The sequence below is a fragment of the Pan troglodytes genome, chromosome 13 (assembly GCF_028858775.2).
Source record: "Pan troglodytes isolate AG18354 chromosome 13, NHGRI_mPanTro3-v2.0_pri, whole genome shotgun sequence".
NCBI classification, from domain to species: Eukaryota; Metazoa; Chordata; class Mammalia; order Primates; family Hominidae; genus Pan; species Pan troglodytes.
In genome coordinates, this window is record NC_072411.2 from 61,934,766 (window position 1) to 61,956,581 (window position 21,816).

Below are 21,816 nucleotides of genomic sequence, written 5' to 3' on the forward strand. Positions count from 1 at the left end.
GCCTCATTACGGAGGCATGAACTGCAGTGGTTCTCAGACTTGAATACGCATCAGAACCACCTGGAAAGTTTCTTAAAATACAGATTGCTGGACCCCATCCTGTAGTTTCTGATGTAGCAAATCGGGGGTGGGTCCTGAGAGCTTGCATTTCTAACAGGAAGAGGTGATGCTGATGCTGTTGGTCTGGGGACCACCCCTGGAGAACCACTGCTCTGGAGAAAAAAGAGCCACGCACGAACAGAAGTATATTTCCTATCTCGAATATCTCTGCCTTCTTCTGGGTGCATACATATTTATATTTAATATTCTTCATTACCTCAAATAAAGCTTTATTCATATATGGTTGATAATATCTAACCACAGGGTTAAAAATCAAGTACTTTTCTGTACTGTCAGTATCAGGAGAAGGAAAGGTGGAAACGGATGTTGGAAAAGATTTACTTGTTTTCACAAAACTATGATTTTAAGACCTATTTGTCTATTTGTATGAGTATGTGAGAAAGATACCTGTTAACTCCACTGTATTATTTAATGGTTTCCTGCAGACATAGGGCAGCTGAGCTTCACAGGAAAAGCTCTGCCACAGACCAGACTCAACATCCATTCTTGCACAGCTGGAGCCACCTATAGTAGGTGCACTGGGCCTGTCTTAAAAGGGAACATTTTTCAAAGCATTAGAATGAGAAAGTTAGGGCCAGGATGGTGTCAGAAAGAATAATTTGTATTCCTAATTTTATGCTTTTATGGGAACTCATATTATAGTTAAAACTTAACTAAATTGAAACATATAAGCCTCAATGAATAATTATGTGCTTAAATATGTCTTTCTTCTAAAATATAGAATCTAAAGTGAAAACATTATGATATGTTGTAGTTAATTTTAAAAACAAAAACCAAACTTTTTCCTCAAATGACTTCCAGGCCATATTCTATGGTTAGTAGCTCTTAATCTGCTACTCCATAAAATAAAAATATTAATTTATCATTGTCATGCCATTAAGGCCTTGAGTTAAAGATTAAATTATCTTTAAATATTCTATTTACTGAAATAATAAAAGTATTACTTCATTTGCTGGTAAGGAAATTTAGCAAACTAAATTAACTAAAGTGGCTAATTTGAATTTTATTGCTCTTAACTCAGTTTTCCTATTATGTGTGCAGGCAGCTTTATACTGAAATTAGTGTTAACTTTAGGTTCTACATTTGTCATAAGCCTAAGATTTTATTTTTCAAAGTTGTCTAATCCTTCCTTTGGGAAGAATGCTTTTTGGCTAAGTGGCATTTTGCTTGTTTTATTCCCTAAAAGACTTTCTTTGAGGTATTTATTTGTATTATAAAATACAACCATTATATTGTCAGTACTTGGGTGCTATAGTGGGGAGAGACCCCAAGAGTTTGAAAACGAGCGGATAATTCCATATTAGAGTTCAGCTGCAGATGAAACACAGCATGGGTGAGTTATAAACATGCCAAGTCCTTTAGGGACATAGAATGGCTCCTGGGCCATGTGGTGGAGCTCATTTTGCTCTTACATAAAAATGTAGGGTTGTTCTAAAGGTCTAGAGGTTCAAATGCTCAGTTGTCCATGGTGTGATTCAGCTTGGCAATAACAGTACCACAATTAAGAATGGTTTAGGAAGAAAAAATTCTTCTGAGAGGTAACCATAGTAAGAGCTGCCAAGATGTGAAACTTTTCTAAGCTATTGGTGAGTGAGAAGCTTTTGCTTTTTTGAAGATTTGTTCTGTGCAGAGGGGGTAGGGAAGGAGCAGTTACCTGGATCCCAGTTGAGAAAGTTTAATGGTTTGTGGTCTGACCATTCCCAGCCTCTAGCAGAGTATAGCTGATTTAAACCAATCCAGAAAATCTTAGCAATGCCTTCTTTTTCTGTAAGAATTAAAAAATTTTTAAAAAGTGACAAAGTTGCCTAAGTTATTATCTAAATTAGACTTATTCTACTAATAACAAACAAATCTGCAGACCTTGATTGTAAGGCAGCAATCCCTGTAGAGGGCTGTTTATGCATCAAAGGTAGGCAATGCTAATAGACAAAAATCTTCAGACTATTGAGAAACCCAAAGGCTGATAAGTTAATTCAGTTCTGCTCTCCTATTAGCTTGTCAAATTCCCTTTCATCTAAGGTAAGGACAGAAGCTTCTTAGAGTAGCTGTCTCACTATCTATTTTTAATCCTCTTTTATTAATATAGAAGAGTTATCAAAAGCAGTTTCCATTGTACTTCTAGATTCAGAAGATCTGACTGTATTCTAGACTGACAATTTAAATTCATTAGGCACACATATTATTTGCCAGGTTCTAGGGATATAAAAACTGAAATGACAAAGTCCTTGCCCTCATGAGAATTTCAATCTAGTAGAAGGAGACAGACATGGATCCCCACATGATCAAGTTTTTCTGGGACTGGGTCAGAAATATGTATAGGAGCTGTTTCATAGACAATGGAATATATATATATATATGTATATATATATGTTATATATAATATAACATATATATATGTGGCTTATGGCTCTAGGGCCCAAAGGGTCCTGTTTAGACTAGAGATACAGAATGAGAGTGAGAGTCACACACACACACACACACACACACACACACGTGGTACAGTGGAGATAGATCATTCAAATTTATTATTTGATGACCAGATGCTATCAGCAATTAAGAAAGATAGAAGGCGGGTGGATCACCTGAAGTCAAGAGTTTGAGACCAGCCTGGCCAACATGGTGAAACCCTGTCTCTACTAAAAATACAAAAATTAGCCAGGTGTGGTGGCGTGTGCCTGTAATCCCAGCTACTCAGGAGGCTGAGGCAGAAGAATTGCTTGAACCCAGGAGACAGAGGTTGCAGTGAGCCGAGATTGTGCCACTGCACTCCATCCTAGGTGGCAGAGCAGGCCTCTGTCTCAACAACAACAACAAAAAAAAAAAAAAAAAAGAAAAAGAAAAAAGAAAGAAAGATAGAAAGCAGAGTTTTAGAGGTTAAAACACAGTTTTCTTGGGTCTTGGGAAACCAATAGTCATAATTAGGCGTATTGATATGCCTAAGAAGCTTTCACACTGGAAGAGGAATTTGAAACATTAGAAACAGATATACTTCTAAAATTAATGATATGTATTAAATACGGGGCATGTCCGGCCAGGAGTAGGGTACAATAAGGTCCTTTACCATATTACATTACTTTCATGAGTTATTAAAGAAAACTGATGCATAAAGAATTGTGCAACATTTGATTGTCACACTTTGGCACTTTTCTCCTTCACTGAAGTCATCGGTTTCCAAATGTCAATATTCTAGGAAACTTGAATTTATTGGCACTTTTCATTCGCAACAATATTTTTTCTGAGGCTTCAGTGAGGTCTGGAATAGAACTCCAATGCCAAACACTAGCTCATTTGGCTTATTTGGCAGATTTTCATTCTAAAGATCTGAATATTCAAGTGCCAAACAATACAGGAAAAGGGTAAAGCTACAAGTAAGAAAGGAGGTCTGAATAAAGCTGTAAACAAAAAGAGCGACAAAAGACCTGTGGCCTTTTAATGATAAAAAGAGATAAAGATATCTAAGAGGGGTACGTAGTATAACAAAAAAGCTGGGCATGATCCTGTGCTCCTGTAGTCCTAGCTACTTGGAAGACTGAGGTGGGAAGATCGCTTGAGCCCAAGAGTTTGAGGCTATAGTGTGCTCTGATCACACCTGTGAATATCCACTGCACACTAGCCTGGGCAACATATTGAGACCCTCTTTCACATAAATAGAGTTCTGCAATTCTATATGTTGATATTCAAATCCCAATCTGATACTTCTTAGCTGTATGCTGTTGGGTATATTATTTCTAAGGATCAATTTCCTTATCTAGTGATAAAACATTTGTTTGATGAGGTTGTAGTAATGATTAATGGATTTATCTGGAGAAAGTAGGGCTTGCTTACAGTAAGCATTTATCAAATATTTCCAGTTATTATAAAATAGTGTGACAGAATGTATCTGAATTACTTAGACAATACATGTTTGCTTAATATATAGCAATAAAGCTTACAGCTTTGTACAAAAGTGAAAAACAACCCATGAGACCCATTTCTGCCTGCAAAGAACTTACAGTCTTATAAAAGGTGAATCCATTTATATGTGTGATACAATTTGTTTTCAAGTCAAACTGACTCTTCAAATTTAGGCTCTGCTAAATACTTGTGGGTGACTTTGGACAAGTTATGTTTCCTCTCTGAGCCTCGCATTCCTCATCTGCAAAATGAGGATAACAATAACGTCCACCTCATAAGGTAGTTAGATGGGATGAAAGGAGATAATGTATAAAAAGCATTTAGTAGTCTGTCTGGCACATCATCATTATCATATATTACAATTATTTGTCTTTCATTCAAAGAATAACTAATCAGGGACTCAGTAACTTAGGTTCCTTGATTTTTAAATATAATATTAAAATTTCTGTTTATATAGTTTCTTTTGAAAGATATACAAGACTATGGAAAGAGTTATAGAATTTTACTGAGTACATAAAAGAAGTCCTAAATAAATAGAAAAGCATATCATTTTCATGGTTGAGAAGACAATATTGAAACTGCAATACCTTTTATTTATTTATTTTTTAAGACAAGGTCTTCCTCTATCACTCAGGCTGGAGTGCAGTGATGCCATCATAGCTCTCTGCAGCTTCAATCTCCCAGGCTCAAGCAATCCTTCTACCTCAGTCTCCAGAGCAGCTGGGACTACAGGCACATGCCAACAGCCAATTAAAAAAATTTTTTTGTTTTGTAGAGACGTGGTCTCACTTTGCCCAGGCTGGTTTCAAACCCCTGGCTTCAAGTAATCCTCCTGCCTTTACCTTTTAAAGTGCTGGCATTGCAGGTGTGAGCCACCGCACCCGGCCAATTCCTCTTTAATGAATCTATGATTCAATACAATTCCAATCAAAGTTCCAATAGGGTTTGTTATTGAAATTAACAAGGTGATCCTTAAATTCTTATGATAGGATAAATGGTCTTTTAAAGTTTTTATTTATTCTTATCTATTAAGTTTTCATAATTAAAAATTTAAAAATTACCACTACCATCCCCCAAACAAAACAAAACAAAGTCCTACCCATTCTGTGTCCATGTTATTAAATCCACTTTAAGATTTAGTAAAACACTCCTTGCCCCTGAGGACTGTACCCTTTCACTCAATGTAAGGATGTTTACTGAGGCCATCTAGTGTAACTTAACCATCTTCCTTCCCTTCCTTTAATTCTCTATTTTTCAATGTTCAAAGAGTTTATTCGCTTTTTGAAAATCCTTTCATTTAGGATTAGGGTAGCAGTTTAATCTTGCTACCCAACCTTGTTTTCTGAACATCAATCTCTCTTTAGTTTCCATCACAAGATACATTTCTCAATGGTGAAATATGATTACATTCAGTACTTTTTTGCTTATGGGTTTCAGTGTAGAAGTTTAAATCCCAAGAGAGGTCAGAAAAGATACATACAAAGAAACACATCTGGATATGAAAACAGAAGAAGAAGTACCTTTACAATTTTAGCCAATTTGCTCTATCACATGCAAATAAAATCTACCTTTAAGGTAAGTTAATTCAGCAGCACTGTTGATGCTCAGTAAATCAGCTTGTTGATTCTGACATGAAACATAAGCTTCTTTCCAAGAAAGAGCCGTCTGAGTATTAAATTGGTAGCAACTTCCAAACTGCTCGTTCTTTTCCCAATTATCTTCACAACCGTTTTCTGTTGATAAAGACACGTTAGTGATCATAAAGTAAGGACATAATGTTTTCTATTACTTAGAATGCTTAGAAATACTGCAAGTCAATTTGCATACTCTTAGGATATGCCCAAATGGAGACTGCCATCACTCATTTAGACCATATTTTGATCACAATAAAATTGGAATCATGACACACCAAATGACTCAGGCTGGTTGAAGCTTCCACTCTTTCTTATTTTCCACTCTCCTTTTATCCCTATCAATTACAATGCTGTGTTTTCGCCCATGTCCCTGACTGCCCTCTGCCTGAGATATGAGTCTCAGTGTGCACATGTCGTGAACACTGAGCTAATGGAAAACAAGCTCATTTGAACATAGTGGCAGATGACAGAGGGTTTGCCCACAGCCTGCATAGAAACCACTGTATGTGTATGTGTGTGCACAGACATGCTGCTTAAATGGCCAAGATATTGAGCCCAAGTGACTACCTTATTTGGGAAACTATGTCCAAATTTCTCCTTAATACTTTAATAAAGAATATATGATATGTAATTCACATTACATACGCATTATATATGTATATGTGTGTATATATGTGCATAGAAACATATATACATATGTGTTTGTAGAGTATGCATAATTTCAGACAAAGAAACTGCAAGCTGTTTCCTGAATGAGATATAAAAATTTCAAAACAACTGGTTCAAAATATATTCAGAGCCTCCTGTGTACTCCCCACAAGAGGGGAAGTCCAATGCAGGCTGTGTCAAGTGCATCCCAGGCTCCAACTGGGGGACTTTCCAAAAGGCCTCCTATAGCCAGTTACATATCAGATGTTATACTCATGATCCTATAAGCTGGAAGGGCCTTTAGAGATCATCTTGTCTAATGTCCTTATTTCACAGACAGGAACAAAGACCTAGAGGTGACTGTGACAGAGCTATAATGAGGGCACTGGTCTTGTTGATCCTCTGATGGCACATCCTGCTGCTTCAGCCATTTTTCTATAGCATAAATAGCAACAGAGATTCTGACATTTGATAAAAACAAAATAGAGTGGATTTGAAAGCACATTGTCTAAAGGTTCATTATTACCACTGAGGCCCTACACTTGTAAATCCAGAAGCTTCCAGGAGTGGGATGGCAGTGTGTTTGCTATACAACATGACCTCCATGATTTAGCAGCCCTCAGGTTTGAGAAACTTACTCTTGCTTCTTCCATAAAAAGTAACTCTAGGAAGCATATGCATGCATTAACACCACTGTATGTGTCACACCCCCAAAGCCCCAGCACACACACAACACCCACAGGAGGCTAAAGGCACCAAGATACATTCCTGTCAAGGCAGCAAGGTACAGTGGGGGTAAATATGTACAGTGGGGAAGGAGGATAAAGAATCCTTCACTAGTTTCCACAAAAATGTGGTCTGACCCCGACAGGTCATTTCACTGATCTGGGCCTGCTGCCTCTCACCTGAGAAACAGGGGTTTACATTGGATTACCTCTAAGCAAACTTTCACATCTAAATTTCTGATCCAAATGATAAGGAGAGTTAAATGAAGTTGATACCTGGCTGACCAAACTCTGCTTATTATCAATTATAGCTGAAGAAAATACTGGCTTTTTCTATTTTAGTAGGTAGGTTACAGGTGTTGAGAAGCCTGGGCCTCTAATTAGATATGTAATCCTCCAAGTGTGGTTCCCAGACCAGCATTATCAGCACTACCTGGAAACTTGCCAAATTTGGGGGGGCCACCAAAAATCTACTGAATCAGAATCTCTGGGCCCTAGATATCTGTGTTCTAACAAACTCTCCATGTGATTCTGTTGCACCCTGAAATCTTAAGTCTTAACCCAGTATAATCTCTCCAAGTTGCTTAGAACTCTGCATTCTGAAGCTCATGTTCCCGAAGGAGGGATCAGCATTACTAATACCACCTGGCTAGCTACTCAATGAGTCAGGCTAGTGTAGCTGTTTGGGACAAGGACTTCATAGCCAGACTTCCTGGGTTTGAATTCTAGTTCTGATATTTATTAGCTGTGTGATCTTAGGCAAGTTACATATCTCCCTTGTGCCTCACTGTGATCATCTGTAAAATGGGGATAAAGTATGGTACCTTTCAGGGTTGCTGTGAGGATTCAATGAGTTAATGTATATTGAGAGCCTGAAACAGTATCTGACACCTGGCAGAGCCCTGTTAAGTATTAACTATTATTACTTAGGTCTGGAGCTCTTTCCTTTCTCTTTGCTATAGATTCTTTCAACCTATTGTCCATTAAGTAATATTTTGTGAGTACCTATCACATGTCAGGTACCGTGATCCCCTGTAACTCTCACCTAATTGGTGAGAAACTGTGTCTCAGTTATGTGCCAGATAATGATGTAATTGCTACTTTGGTCTCTCTCTGTCTTTCTAAAGAACAGCAAATTCTTTAGCAAATCCTGAACAGTTTGCTTCTGGTAAAAAGTAACGAGAACAAGCACTCTGACAAACACACGGGAATGGTGGAAGGAACAGTGTCACCAATTTTGAGCCAGGAAGATCTATCTCTTCTCTTTCCCGCTCTTTGCTTCAGGCCATAAACATACTTAAGATTTCACCATTCTAAAAGTGTTTTTCAACTGATCTCTTTCTTAAACTACTCTTTGCTTTTTTAAATAAAAATTATAGGAGGCCACTGTTTTGGACTAAGCTCCTGATCTAGGACTCAAAAATCAAAATGGAGTCACCCATGCCAAAGTTCCACATCACCAAACTGAAACAGAGTTGTCATCTGGTCTTTTGAGAAATCAGGAGAGAGAGACAACTGCCTAATTTCCCCAACAGGCCAGTTTCAATCTTTAATTGGCCTGATAATGAAGTTCCCTCTGTTTCAATGCTTAACCTGAAGTCACCTGATGTTGACCAATCAATTATTTCTCTATTGCTCTTACAAGGAAAGTTACGTTGAAATGACCAATCCACTCTTCGGTTTTTGTTTTTGCTTTCTTCAGCCCTTTTTCTGTCTACAAAGCCAATCCCCTCTGTTCAACGAACTGGAACACTTACAGTAGTCTATTTTATGAAATGAGGTGTTGCCTGATTCTAGAATTGCAATAAAGCCAAATAAGATTGTAACTACATAAATTTGTTGCAATTTTGTCCTTTGCCAACTGTCTCTTCTTCTGCTCCGTGAAACTTACGAGGCTTACTTCCTTCTGTTCATGCTTCATTCCACTACAACCCAGCTTCTACCCCCTCTAGTCTTCTGAAACTACTAAAGGTCAGCAGCAATTTCCTAATTGTGCATGCCTTTTCCACACTTCCTCTCCCTGGGGTGCTATGGAACACTCCCTCCTCCTCCTCCATGACACCATCCGCCTTGGTTCACTTCCGGGCCTGCTTCTGAAGGCAAATTCATGGCTACACATTACCTCTCTCTTCTCCTCCAAACATACACTTCTTATCCGGGATAATATTTTTGCAGTCACTTTTGAGTCACTTTGAACTCTTCCTTCTCCCTATTGCCTCATATAAATGTACTACTTTTCCACATAAAATTTACCAGCCCATACATACCAGGCTTTAAGCAGATGCCCCACTTTCGGTCATATTCATAATTCAAGGTGGTGGCACACCATGGCCCACTATGATCTTCATCAAGAATGCAATCATGATGCCAGGTCCCATCAATTAAGAATGGAAATTCACAAGGTCTCCCATAAGAGTTCCCATCTCTGGTATAGATCTCTGGGTTGGAGAGGAAGTTGGGGAAAAGAGAGTTAAAAACTGGGTAGTCAGCGTCAGTTGGCTAATTTCTAAAACTGTTTTTAAAAGAAACATTGTTTAGAATACAATATCCGAGTGTAGGAATTCAGAGCATGGGTGCTGTCAGGTCTGGATATGAATGCTGGCTCCCTGCTAACCCACTGTTTGCCTGTGGGCTAGCTATCCAACCTCTAGTAGCCTCTGTTTCTGCTTTTGCAAACTGGGGATAGAGTTCAGTGATCAACCATGTGAAGCTTCACTTACTGTGGTGTGATGAGGAGCTGAAAGAGCCTGGCTTGATCAGGTGAGGGTCTACTAACTCTGCTGTGGGCCGCAGAGCACTTCACCAGAAAGGGTGCCCTGGCTGAGGTTACATTTATCTCTATTTTCTTTTCTTTAGAAAGTGTTGGAGCCAGAAAAATACCTTGGAACCACTGAGGGTGGGTGTGGACTTTGGAACCACCTGCGGCATTAGAAAGATGGACAAATAGTCCCATTGTTCAGAGACTGGAGGTAGAATTGAGACTGTGGTTTTTGAGGAAGTAAAAGGAAGAGCTGCTGAATTTCTGAGTAGATTCTTGGGAAGGTACAAGGCATGGTAATTTGGGGTGTGAAAGAAGCAGCAGCTTCAACGGGGCAGTCATGTGACCGGCTGGGGGCCAGTGAGGTAGTAGACATAGCTTTTATTTCAATCATTTTCCCTGGTACATGGGGAGGAACTGAAAAGTGATTCCAACCTCAAATATGCCTGGAAATGCTGGAAAGAGTGTTTGATACTTATATCAATACTAATTCTCTTGGAAAGGTGTTTTTATAGAACAGCTATCCCTGTATCTCTTTCTGTCACAATTTGCCAAAACCTCGGTCCACAATTTGCTAAAAACCTCAGTCATTAACAGATCAAATAATGGCCATTAGGTAAATCATAGTAATCAGATCTTATCACCGTTTACCAGGCAATTAGGGTTCCTCAAAATGTCTCACAGATTTGCTTAAAAGTGTGCTTAAGACAGTATTTGATTCTACTTTCTTTTCCTCAAGTGTCCGTCTAACTAAAGTGTGAGGCCATTTAACAGCTTAGAATGTATTAAGCAGAACTATAGCAAAAGGTAATAATAATCTGGATGCTTTTCTTGGCAAATAGTCTTTTAAAGATCACTGGTTTTGTTTTGCTATGTCATAGAAACAGTTTTCAAAAGGGTACTTCTGTTAAAGAGTGTGTTGACCTTATATTTTATAAGGATTCGCTTATTACCCATGTTTCAGTTTAACCGCATCGAAACCCCCCAATAGCTCATGACCAATTTCTTTTCCCATATTACAAACCTAAGAGGACAGTCCCTGAACACAAAGACTGTTCCTTGTAGAACCATCAGTTTTCTTTTCTAAAACCTTTGATTTTTGGAATACAAAGTGCCTTGGTATACATTTCTGTCATTTGTTCTTTAACATAAACCTGTGAGATCATAGGGGAAGTATTATACTTGTCTGGGAAATCCCCATTTTTGCAGAGTAGTCAAGTGATACATTCAGGCACTCAGCTGCAAGTGACAGGGATAAGAATGGGCTCTCTCTGATTAGACTCTTGACCTATAAGGACAACTTGTGACATCAGTGGGTGCCTTCTCAAGTTTCAAGTTAAATTTCATAGCTCAAAGCTGGGCTTCAATTAATAAGCTCTCTAAGTCACAATATATGCTTTGAAGAATGATAAGCATACAACCACCACACCAGAAGCAGCTAAATTACGCTAACTATTCACTAAGCATTTTGTTCCCACACATTCTTTGCTGATGCTGGCCTCTTACACACCATGGGCTTCCTTAGCAAGACAGACTTTCCTGGGAAGAATCGTCTCTGAATGTGCAAATTTATGGTGATAGCATCCTTAAAACAACAGCTTTATTATGCAATAGTTACAAATTTGTGAGATGAGGTGATTATGCAGAAAACTAGCAAATTAATGTCATCAGTAACATGAGACAAAATAGTTTCAATGGATAAAGAGGTTGTTGGCAGGCTTCTAAGAGTTGCCCAGAATTCTGATAGTTCTGCAGCCACCCTGCCACAAAAAGTCCATTTCCTCTGCGTGATTCACCAAACATTCAAAATTTGAAAAGTGCTAGTGAGATCAAGGTATCTTAATGATATTAATGTACACCTGGGTGCTAGTCAAAAGCAGTTCACTCATAAAATTTATTCAACTTCAGTTTTCTCTGAGATGAACACGACTCACAGGATAGGAGTTGGGGTGAGAGGCAACCCAACGCACAGTGATAAATTAATGTTCTTGTATCGCAAGTGAAAACTTGGTTTATACTGCTAAAGCCAAGGGGGAAAGAAAGAAGCTATGTTTGGGGAATGGAATACTGGTTTTAAGCCCTAGCTTTGCTGTAACAAACCAGGTAACCTTGGATTTCACTTGGTTGGGACTTGGGTATCTTGTATGTTTTGTTTATATACTGCTAGATAAGAAGGTGGGGACAACAATCAGTATCGAGAGTCTGAGAGCGGAGTCCTAGAGAAAGTCCCTAACTTAAGACAGCAGTCCCTAACCTAAGAACAAGAAGGGATATGCATAAATTGAAAAGGGTAGAATTGCCAGGACTTCATATTTGATTATATTGGAGTGGTGGAAGAGGCAAGCCTGAAACCTCTCAGGTGACTTGCTGATTTCTGACATGTAGAACTTAGATGGTACCAGTCACCCAGACAGAAACAGAGAAGAGGTGGCAAGTTTGGCCCTGGTTTCTGTGCAAATTAAAACTTGAGGTATGCCTTGACTAGTCACAACTATATATGCTTAAAAAAAAGCTTTAGTGTTTCAAATACTATATTTGAAAAGGTCAAGAAACACTTCATGCCTTTGGGTTATGCTGGTGGCATTGCTTAGCTCTCTCTGGGTGGTCCCCTGGGTAGATCCTTAACCTTTTTTGTGCTACTGATCTCTTTGGCAGCTGGGTGAAATCCACAGTCCCTGTCTCAGAAGAACATTAGAAATGCATACATAAAATACATAGGATAAAAAGGAAAACCAGTTATATTGAAATGAAGACGCTCTGGGGACTGAGGGAGTTTAAGATTACAACTATGCCCCTCAAAAGAATTACATCAGGAGACTAAAAGAACCCTGCCAAGAAAATTATCCTTTCTGATCCCTGGACAAATACAATGAAACAAGTTAAATCCAATTAAAAGGCATTTTGTTTGGCTCTGTGTTTCCTCTTAGTTGGCAAGTTGGAGAAGGGCTTTTGTGGCACAGAATTTAAATTTGCCATTAAGTCATATCCAGAAAGCAACTGCTTTACTTTTAGGAGGAAACTGGCTCGCAGAAACAGACTGTCAACTATTCAAAGGTCAGGGATTGATGAAAAGGAAAACCCTATCTCTAATTCTCTAATATTTCTCCACAACACAACTTGACATTCTCAGAATAATTCCTGCATCCTCACTAGGAAATAGAAAGCTAGAAAGAAAAACTTGTGCAGATGGATAATGGAAAGTATGGGAGCGAAGCTGCTATCCTGACTTTGAGGCCAAATTTAGCTTAAATGATCTTTAAGAGAAGAAGAAAGCCACCGTAAAGCTAGGGAAATTTGTAAAGAAAGGCAAGGGGAAATAATAGGACTTAGAGGACATAATTATATGCATATCGACATTTGGTGTAATTTAGAGCAACATAATGAAAAATATTTGCTTGGGAGATACCTAATTACATTTAATGGTTAAAAAAAATAAATCTACTCATTCTTTAACTTAGAAATTAGTTGCAATCCAGTCCCTAGACTCAGGGCTAAGTCCATGGTCCGCTCCCCGCAAGGCAATATTAATATACTTATTTTTGGAAGCAACTGAAAAACTCCACTCTTAAAATGCTGAATCATAAATATAAACATCAAAATTTGGTTGCCATGCAAAAATGAAAATAAATAAAATCCACTCAAAATTTTCCCATTTTATTCAAAATCCGTAGGCAAGAAAAAAAATATTTTTCCTCCTTCTCCTTCTTTTCTTTTTTAAGGATGGGGGTCTCACTATGTTGCCCAGGCTGAAGTGCAGTGGCTATTCACAGGCGTGATCATTACACACTACAGCCTTGAACTCCCGTGTGCTCAAGTGATCCTGCTGCCTCAGTCTCTCGAGAAGCTGGGACCGCAGCCATGCACCACTACGCCTGACCTTTCTTCTTCTTTTAAAACTTAGAATAAGATCAACATTATTAGATCATTTGACTTTTAGCCTGTACAAATCTAATGTTTCCTTTCCTCTAGGGTTTCCTTTCCTCTAGGGTTTAGAAGACCATCATAAGAAGTACATATCTATCTGATGAAATCCCAGGTTTATCACAACATGGCTGTGTGACCTCAGACAAGGCACTTAATCTCTCTTAGCCTTACCTGCAAAGTAGAGGCAAATACCATGGACTTGTAAGAATGTCGCTCAAAGTAACTGCACAGTGCCTGGAACTGAAGAGCTTACTCACTGCCCTTACTAATGTACGACTCTATTTTTACTAAATTGTGCATGTTTAATGCCACATGTGACAAGCACAACAGCAAATCGGTCAAAGTCCCTCTCTAATACTCACCATGATAAGGCTGGTCACAAAGGCTTTCCTCTGAGCCTCCTTTCTTCCAGACATCAGATGCGTTTGAGATTGCTGTGCCATGTCCATCCTTCAGAGCCAGCCGGTACCGGGCAGCTCCGTACAGAGAGTGGTGCTCACATTTCCACCACAGCATGGCACTGGAGTCACAGCTGAACATTCTCAGCTCATTTACCGATTTGGTAATATCGAGGCCAAGGCACTTTTGGGAGTGCAAATGAAAGAGCCGATGCTGGGACACCCACTTCCATAACTTGTCCTCAGTTTCATCACAGTCGTCTGCTACTATCCAGCCATACACTGGCTTGATGCACTTGCCCGTATTTCCATGGACGATGGTGAAGGGGTCATTAGCTGAGTCAAAGGGACAGACAGATTGTAGATTATGTGGTTGAAGTGCCTTGCTCCCTGCCTGCTGAGGAGAGTCTGAGCACTACTGGACTGTTCCCATCCTCAGTCTGTTCCCACTCTTTTTAAGCTGCAGGGGACTACAAAAGGTGGGACAGTGGTGAGCAGAGAGGCAGTGCAGTGTGTAGGGTCAGAACACGGGCTCTGGAGCCAGTCCACCTGGGTCCATATTTTGCTCCTGCTACTTGTTAGCCATAGGATCAGGGCAAATCATTTAACCTCTGTGTTCCAGTTTTCATATGATGGTTGTGAGCATGAAAGGAGCTAATCCATGTAAAGCATGTAGAGTAGCATGTATATTTGTTGTTGCTATTTCATGAAAGATTTTTCCCTTCTCATTTAATAAGATAAAAGGAGCTCTTTAGTTTTCATCTCAATGGAAAGTCTAGTTGGGACCATAATTCTGCCTTGCTTACATGTTAGCTACTATGGCAGGGTAAATTATTACATGAAAAGTCGATGCTTAACACAGCATGTGCACTATATATATGTTCCTTTCTTCAGATCCAAGTACATAGTGAGGCCTCTGTGCTCCTCTGCCTTAGGGCAAGTTAGTGGGGCCACTAAAAAGGAAAACTTAAGGACAATTTTCTTAAAGACCACTTCCCCCTAGATATTTTTTGGAGGCCTAAATTCATTGAGGTATCTCAGAGGAAATGGGGAAATTTCTGAGGGAGCAGCAGAACAGTGGGGTACAGAAACAAGAAGAAATAGAGGTCTGGGTTCTGAGGGTAGAACCTGTGGCCAGCTCCACTGTGGCAGTTTCATTGTCCTCAGTTTCATCACAGTCGTCTGCTACTATCCAGCCATACACAGGCTTGTGGCACCCTCAGGAAGGCGACAGGGCCTGGGGAAAGCCTGGGGGGATTGACAGTGTGGATCACCTAAGAAGGCTGAACCCCAAACTCCAGGAACTACCAAAGTGATGGCTGATGAGTCTTGAGCCACCAGATACAAGATCCTGTGGGTTTGGACAATGGAAAACCCAGAGGTAACCAGCGGGATCCAATGACTAAAGAAGAATCCTCCCTGAATGTTCCCCTGGCACTTTGCATGAGCTGGCAAAGACCCCAGTAAGGACAATTATTGAAGTTCTGGCAACCTGGTGGAATGGGAGCTCAGCATCAAATTTAATTTGGCTTTCTGAAAATAAAGTAATGCATTGTTTCTTGCACACCTGAGTTTGTGGAATAAGATTCACATCTGTTACAACAAACTATAATCAGATAATTTGGTTAGTTATTTTACAAAGGAAAATTTTAAACAATTACAGCACAAATCATGTTGATAAGAGTAAAGCTGAAATATTTTAGACAAGCTTAAGCAATCACTGTCAGTGAACCAGAGTTCAGCAGAAAGACCTGTAAAATTTTGGTTCCCAAAAGGCACTTTCATTTTGATACCAGCTTCACAGTCACTGGTTTCACTAACACCAGATGATTTTCCTAGTAATAATTCAAAGGCTTTCAGAGTTAAAAATTCCCATACCAGGGACTGGTGACTTGAGGGGAATTTTACCATGTAAATAATAACTATAAAATTAAGTCTCACTGCAGCTTGAACTTTGGAAGGATTTTTTTGTTTTGTTTTAAAAAACAGAAGCAACAACAAGAGAAACAACAACAGCAACAACAATCCTTTAAAGCTTAAAGTTATTCTAAATCTGAATTTTAGAAGTATTCCACAGGATTGCAGCTAAGGATGTTTGCCATAGCAGCTTTCATCCTTCACACTTTTTTTTTCTGAGATGGAGTCTTGCTCTGTTGCCCAGGCTGGAGTGCAGTGGCACAATCTCAGCTAACTGCAACCTCCGCCTCCTAGGTTCAAGTGATTCTCATGCCCCAGCCTCCCAAGTAGCTGAGATTACAGGTGCCTGCCACCACACCCGGGTAATTTTTGTATTTTTAGTAGAGATGGGGTTTCACCATGTTGGCCAAGCTGGTCTCGAACTCCTGACCTCAGGTGATCCACTCACTTCGGCCTCCCAAAATGCTGGGATTATAGGCATGAGATACCGTGCCCAGCCACATCCCTCACACTTTCTTCTTTGACATTCCTCTGCCATTTTCTACTTGATGGACACAGGCTGGGAAGACAGTCAACAAAAAAGGAAAATGTGCTATAAGATTACTACTTACACTTTCTCTCATGGCCTTCTCCCACAATTCAATAGCTACTCAGATCTCTGATCTACATCTTTTCCAAAGTATTCTCTCTTGCCTCTCCAAAATAAATCTTGCATTCCAAAGTATCAAAAATTACAGAAGAAAAAAGAAGTCTGCTCCTGCAGGAGACGTGCCCATCACCCTTGTTGGAAACATCCCCTCTCCTGCCCTGTAGTCTTGCTGCTGTCTTTCCCGGGCATTCTGCTTTGTGTGCTGGATCCCAAACAGGTGAACTGGGGAAGCAGCAGCTTTGCCTTCCTTTGCAGTTTGCAGTTCTGGATTTTTCAAAATTTTTGTAGAATCCAATGGATTAGCTACATTTCTTTATACAGTGGAAAAAGCAGGAGTTAGGAGTCCGAGATTGAAACACTAAAACACTACAGGAGAGGTGTGGAGTAGCTCTGTTAAAGTGGAGCTGCCAAACTTCCTAACAAACTGCTACACCTCTGAATATAGATGTTTTTCTCAGACTAATCCCTTGTTTGAACCAAGTATGCAATTTCAATGTGACACTTATAGTGGTCACTTAGTACAGATCTTAATTATTGATATACTTAAAGGAAACTTATTAGCCTCCATATATAAGGTATGTATAAACATACATTAGATAGGGAGAGTCCTATCCTTTCATGATGCTTCCCCGTATCTTTCTTTAACCTTAGCAGGAGCTGTTGAAACTGCCTCAGTCTTACGACCCTTATTGGGATAGTAGGTTGAAGAGCTGGAAGGAGGACTGAGAAAGCGTGAACATAATCCCTTATTTACAAAATTTGGTACAGAAGGACATATAAGCTATATACTTTGAAAAGGTAATTACAGAGTAGATTTTATTTTATAAAACTTATTTTATAAAATAGATTCTTTATTAATAGCTTTCTACTGGGTTTTGTTCACTTTACAACTTTATACCAGTCCTCAATGGAGTTTTAATATTTACCTCCAAATACAATATTGGGGCAAATCTAAAAGGCAGAAGTTGATGAAGAGAAGCCTCATTACCCCCTAGATGCATTTTGTATATGCTTCATTTTATATAAATTCTCCAGTGGTGTTTGAGAGAAAATGGCTAAGTAGCATTACCATAAATTGAAAATAAATTTTTAGTATTTTTACATCCATCAAAGGCAAATCATCTCTTTCATATTTTCTTATTGTCTGATCACTAAATAATTCCTGCCTTTGGTCCCTAGACCAAAAAGCTTCACACATTCCAAAGAGAAGCTGGATATTGACATTTATAACTACAGACAAATGGATAGGGAAATAGCTTGGGAAAACAAGAAGGATGAAGATGGCAGCATTTATAATTTCAGGGGAACCGTCCATAGATCACATATTAAGCATTTTGTAGAGTCTCTACCATGTGTTCAGAATGTACAGGTAGGTGCAGCAAGAGAGAATCAGAAGTCTAGGTTTTTTAGTTCAAAAACAGGTCCTGAAGTGACAGTTGAGTCCATGGCAATGTCCAGGGAGTCAGAAAGTCTTCACGCACGATTGGGTGGTGTTGGCTGGTGAAAACCTCAGGAGTCCCTTCAAGCTGTTAGCTCTCCAAGCAGGCAAAAATGTAAACTAAGCACCTGGCACCTCCCCAAGGACACAGAGGTGCTCCTTCAGTGTTTGGGTAATAGAGGCCACCTGCACAAGCCTAGCCGTGCACATGTGACGAGGTGCATGCCATCACCAGCATCATGAAGCGGACACTCTTGCCAAACAATTGACCCAAATGGCTGGGGGTTCAAAATTCCAGTGCTTCCCCAAACAAGGCCACAAGTCTGCTCTGAGGGTGAGAGAAAATCGATCAGAGTAGCTGCTAGGAGTAAGAAAGGATACAGGATAACAAAACCTGTGGGAACATAGCACAGGGGGAACAGAGTTAAACCTGGTGCTTTTCGCTTTGGGTCAGTGATAAAGGGCAGTGATTGCAGAGATTGCAAGAATTAAGGAAATCTTGAAATTTGTGAAGGAGATAAAAACAGGACTGAAGCAGATGTCGATGGGAACCAAGAGGTTAGTGATTGAAAAGTTAGTGCATTTTCACTGTAGTTAGTTGCTGCAGTGAACTTTTCCACCTTGGATTGTGGGGCAGGCAGAATAAATTATCAAGGCAATAAAGGATCTTATTTTAAAGGATTCTTTTGGTAGTTCCTAGCACACAGGGTCAGAGGAGAATAGAGAAGTGTGACTCAGAGCAGGGTTCATTTCCAGGTCCTTGCTGTAGATAGGATGATGCCATTCACACTCTGAGAAATCTCTTCCCATCGCTCTCCGAAGGAAGTCTAAACCAGATGGTAACTTAGCTTAGCTGCAAAGAAAATAAGAGCCACCAACAATTTAATGTTTTTCAAACTGCCTGGACAATCTTTTCCTTCCTCATACAGGCACGATAACAGAAGTGGCCGGTGGAGGGTGGCCCACTGAGTGCCCATGATGCAGTCCAACCAAGAAACACAGTCCTCTGCACACCTCTCGCCCAGGCAAAAAGAGAAAGTAAAAGCAACCGGTTGCTGCCAAGGGGTGTGGTGGGGTGGGGCTGGCACTACCCTGAACATCAATGAAGGCTGTCTGTTTCTGGTCCTGCTTCCGCAGTAAGAGGCAGCAGGTCCCCAAGCAGGCGACCTGCCCTTCAGCGTGAGGCTGTCAGCCTTGGGGGAGCGGGGTCATTTGGAGCTGATAAACCAATGAGAAGAAAGGTTTGTTGCTCTAGGCAGTGGGTGAGGGCATCATAGCTGACTCTTGGTCTTGGTCACTTTCGGAGGAGATGGTTTATTTAACCTGACTTCCTTCCTGATGCGCACCGTAGGCGCAGTGAAATCCGGGAATCGTGGGGAATCCTTGGCGCTGTGGGTGGAGGCTCCTCTTGGCCCTGTGGCCAAGGTGACCAAGGGCCGAAGGAAAAGCGAGAACGGGAGGGACGGGACGCAAGAGGGCAGATGGGGAACTCCATACTCCAGCAACATTTTGTAAGAGAGGCGACGACGGAGAAGGGCACCCGGCCAAAAAAGCCTCCGTGCGCCTACTCTACGGTGCACCGCGTCCCCTCTGCACCAGAAGGGCCCTGTCCTCCCACATCCACCGCGCCCTACTCCGGGCCCCCGAGGGCACTGGGGCGCCTCCTCTGCCAGACCTCCCCCGCGACTCACTCTTCCGGCTCTAGAGCCCCCCCGCCCCAACAGCAAAGCAGCCGTGACCTGCCCCAGGCTGGAAGGCAACAGAGCTGCGGCGTCGAGGCACCCAGCGGACTGCGGGGCGGACGTGCCCGCGGTTACCTGCGCGGCCAGAGGGCTCCGCGAGATCGAAGAACCAGAAGAGCAGCATGAGGAGCCCCGCCGGGCGGCGAGGGGTCGCCCAGCCTGTCCTCATCCTGAGCTGGCGCAAGCCTTCCGGCCGGGTCCTCGGGCGCACGCGGCTCCCGCCCCTCCTGCTGAGCGCGGCCTGCCCCGCCCGCAGCTCTGTCTAGGCCTCTGGGGGCGCCCCGGCCCCGCCCCCGCCGCCCTCGGCCAATCAGACGTGCGTCTCCTCGGCCCCGGGGCGGAGCGGGCCAGGTGTGGGAAATGAACAGGGCGGGGCGCTAGATACCTGCGTGGGGTAGGACCCGCGAGGAAGAGGTACGTGCGGGTCGGTGGGAGAGCCAGGCTGCACAGGCTCCTGCACTGGAGGGTTCGGTCCCCGCCTCTTCATCAGCCAAGCTGGGGAGATGCGGCCCTTACTGGGACTTGGCACCGCCCTGGTGGGTGGGTTCTATCAGTTTAGAACCTTGGCCTCTGCCTGGCGCACTGTGGTCAGGGACGACTTCTCCATTCCAGCCTGGACTGGAAAGGGACCCAGGATCTCTTCTACCCCGGAGGAGGAAGTGAGCACCTGCCCTGTGGGTGGCTGCGGCCAAGCCTAAGAATTCAGTCGTCCTTGGCAACGTCTTGGGTATTTTGATAGTGCGGTATTTTGATAGTGCAAACAAAGGTGGAATAATGGTACACTGCAGTTCTACCCACAGTTGTTAAAGAATTAAAAGCAAGAATTACTAGAATGACCAAACGACACTTCCAAGGATGACTTATGCTTTATAAAAAGTTGACCTTTGCGAGTAAGCTCTTTGCTTAATAATTTAATGATAATAATAATTAGCTGGTAGAAATGTAGAAGTCTGCATGCAGAACTAGAAATTTCATGTCCCACTCACTCTCTTCCTGTGGACACTGCTATCATTATAAAGAGGCCAAATTCTTAATGACCTAAGTTGCTCAAATGTGAATATTTTATACTTTTAAATCCCCTCTTTGCTGAGCACATAATGTGTACTTGAGGTGGCCTCCATCCTTGTTGCATGAGGATGCAAAGACCTAGGTTGCTCTTCCTGACTCCCACTGCCAAGGTTTCACAGTTGGCTCCCAAACATGCTCTGTCTTCTCCCCAGGGTCTGGCCTTTCAGTTCCATAGATATAGTGAGCACCTGCCATCACAGGATCTGGGCACGCCATGGAACAGAAGGACAAAAAGACAACATCTCTGCCCTCCCCTGAATACTGGGGAGACTGAGGCACTGTGATGGATAATATTGTCAGCTTGATTGATATGAACGAATGCAAAGTATTGTTCCTGGGTGTGTCTGTGAGGGTGTTGCCAAGGAGATTAACAGTGGACTGGGAGAGGCGGACGGGCCCTCAATCTGGGTGGGCACCATCTCATCAGCTGCCAGCATGGCTAGAATAAAAGCAGGCAGAAGTTGGAAGAACTTGACTGGCTGAGTCTCCTGGCCTTCACCTTTCTCCCGTGCTAGATGCTTCCTACCCTCGAACATCGGACTCCAGGTTCTTCAGCTTTTGGACTCTTAGACCTATAAAAGTGGTTTGTCAGGGGATCTCTGGCCTTCGGCCACAGACTGAAAGCTTCACTGTTGGCTTCCCTACTTCTGAGGTTTTGGAACTGGGACTGGCTTCTTTGTTCCTCAGCTTGCAGACAGCCTATTGTGGGACTTCACCTTGTGATCATATGAGTCAATACTCCTTAATAAACTCCCTTTCATATATACATGTATCCTGTTAGTCCTGTCCCTCTAGAGAACCCTAATACAGGCACACTCAGTGACACAGGGCAGAATGAATGGGGAAACTCTGACAAACGTTGAAGGAAGGCAACATCTTAGCTGGGTCTTAAAGAATGGGT

The 21,816-nt window shown here is 41.6% G+C and overlaps 1 protein-coding gene across 2 annotated transcripts in view; it reads right to left on the bottom strand.

Annotated features, from left to right (window-relative positions):
• The window catches only part of LY75 (lymphocyte antigen 75), a 102,006-nt gene extending 81,864 nt beyond the window's left edge, over positions 1-20,142 (bottom strand). The window contains exons 1-6 of one of the 2 annotated variants that reach the window (XR_010150113.1): positions 19,923-20,125; positions 14,066-14,437; positions 9,289-9,459; positions 5,583-5,747; positions 1,775-1,885; positions 508-648 (exon numbers count right to left, since the gene is read on the bottom strand). Coding sequence is in view for 1 of the 2 variants with exons in the window: in XM_515851.8 (XP_515851.4) it covers positions 508-648; positions 1,775-1,885; positions 5,583-5,747; positions 9,289-9,459; positions 14,066-14,437; positions 19,923-20,016 (1,054 nt within the window). In the remaining variant the exon portion in view is untranslated. Of the gene's footprint in view, positions 1-507; positions 649-1,774; positions 1,886-5,582; positions 5,748-9,288; positions 9,460-14,065; positions 14,438-19,922 lie in introns of both variants that reach the window. The other variant, XM_515851.8, reaches the window with a different exon arrangement.
• Between the last annotated feature and the right edge of the window lie 1,674 nt (positions 20,143-21,816).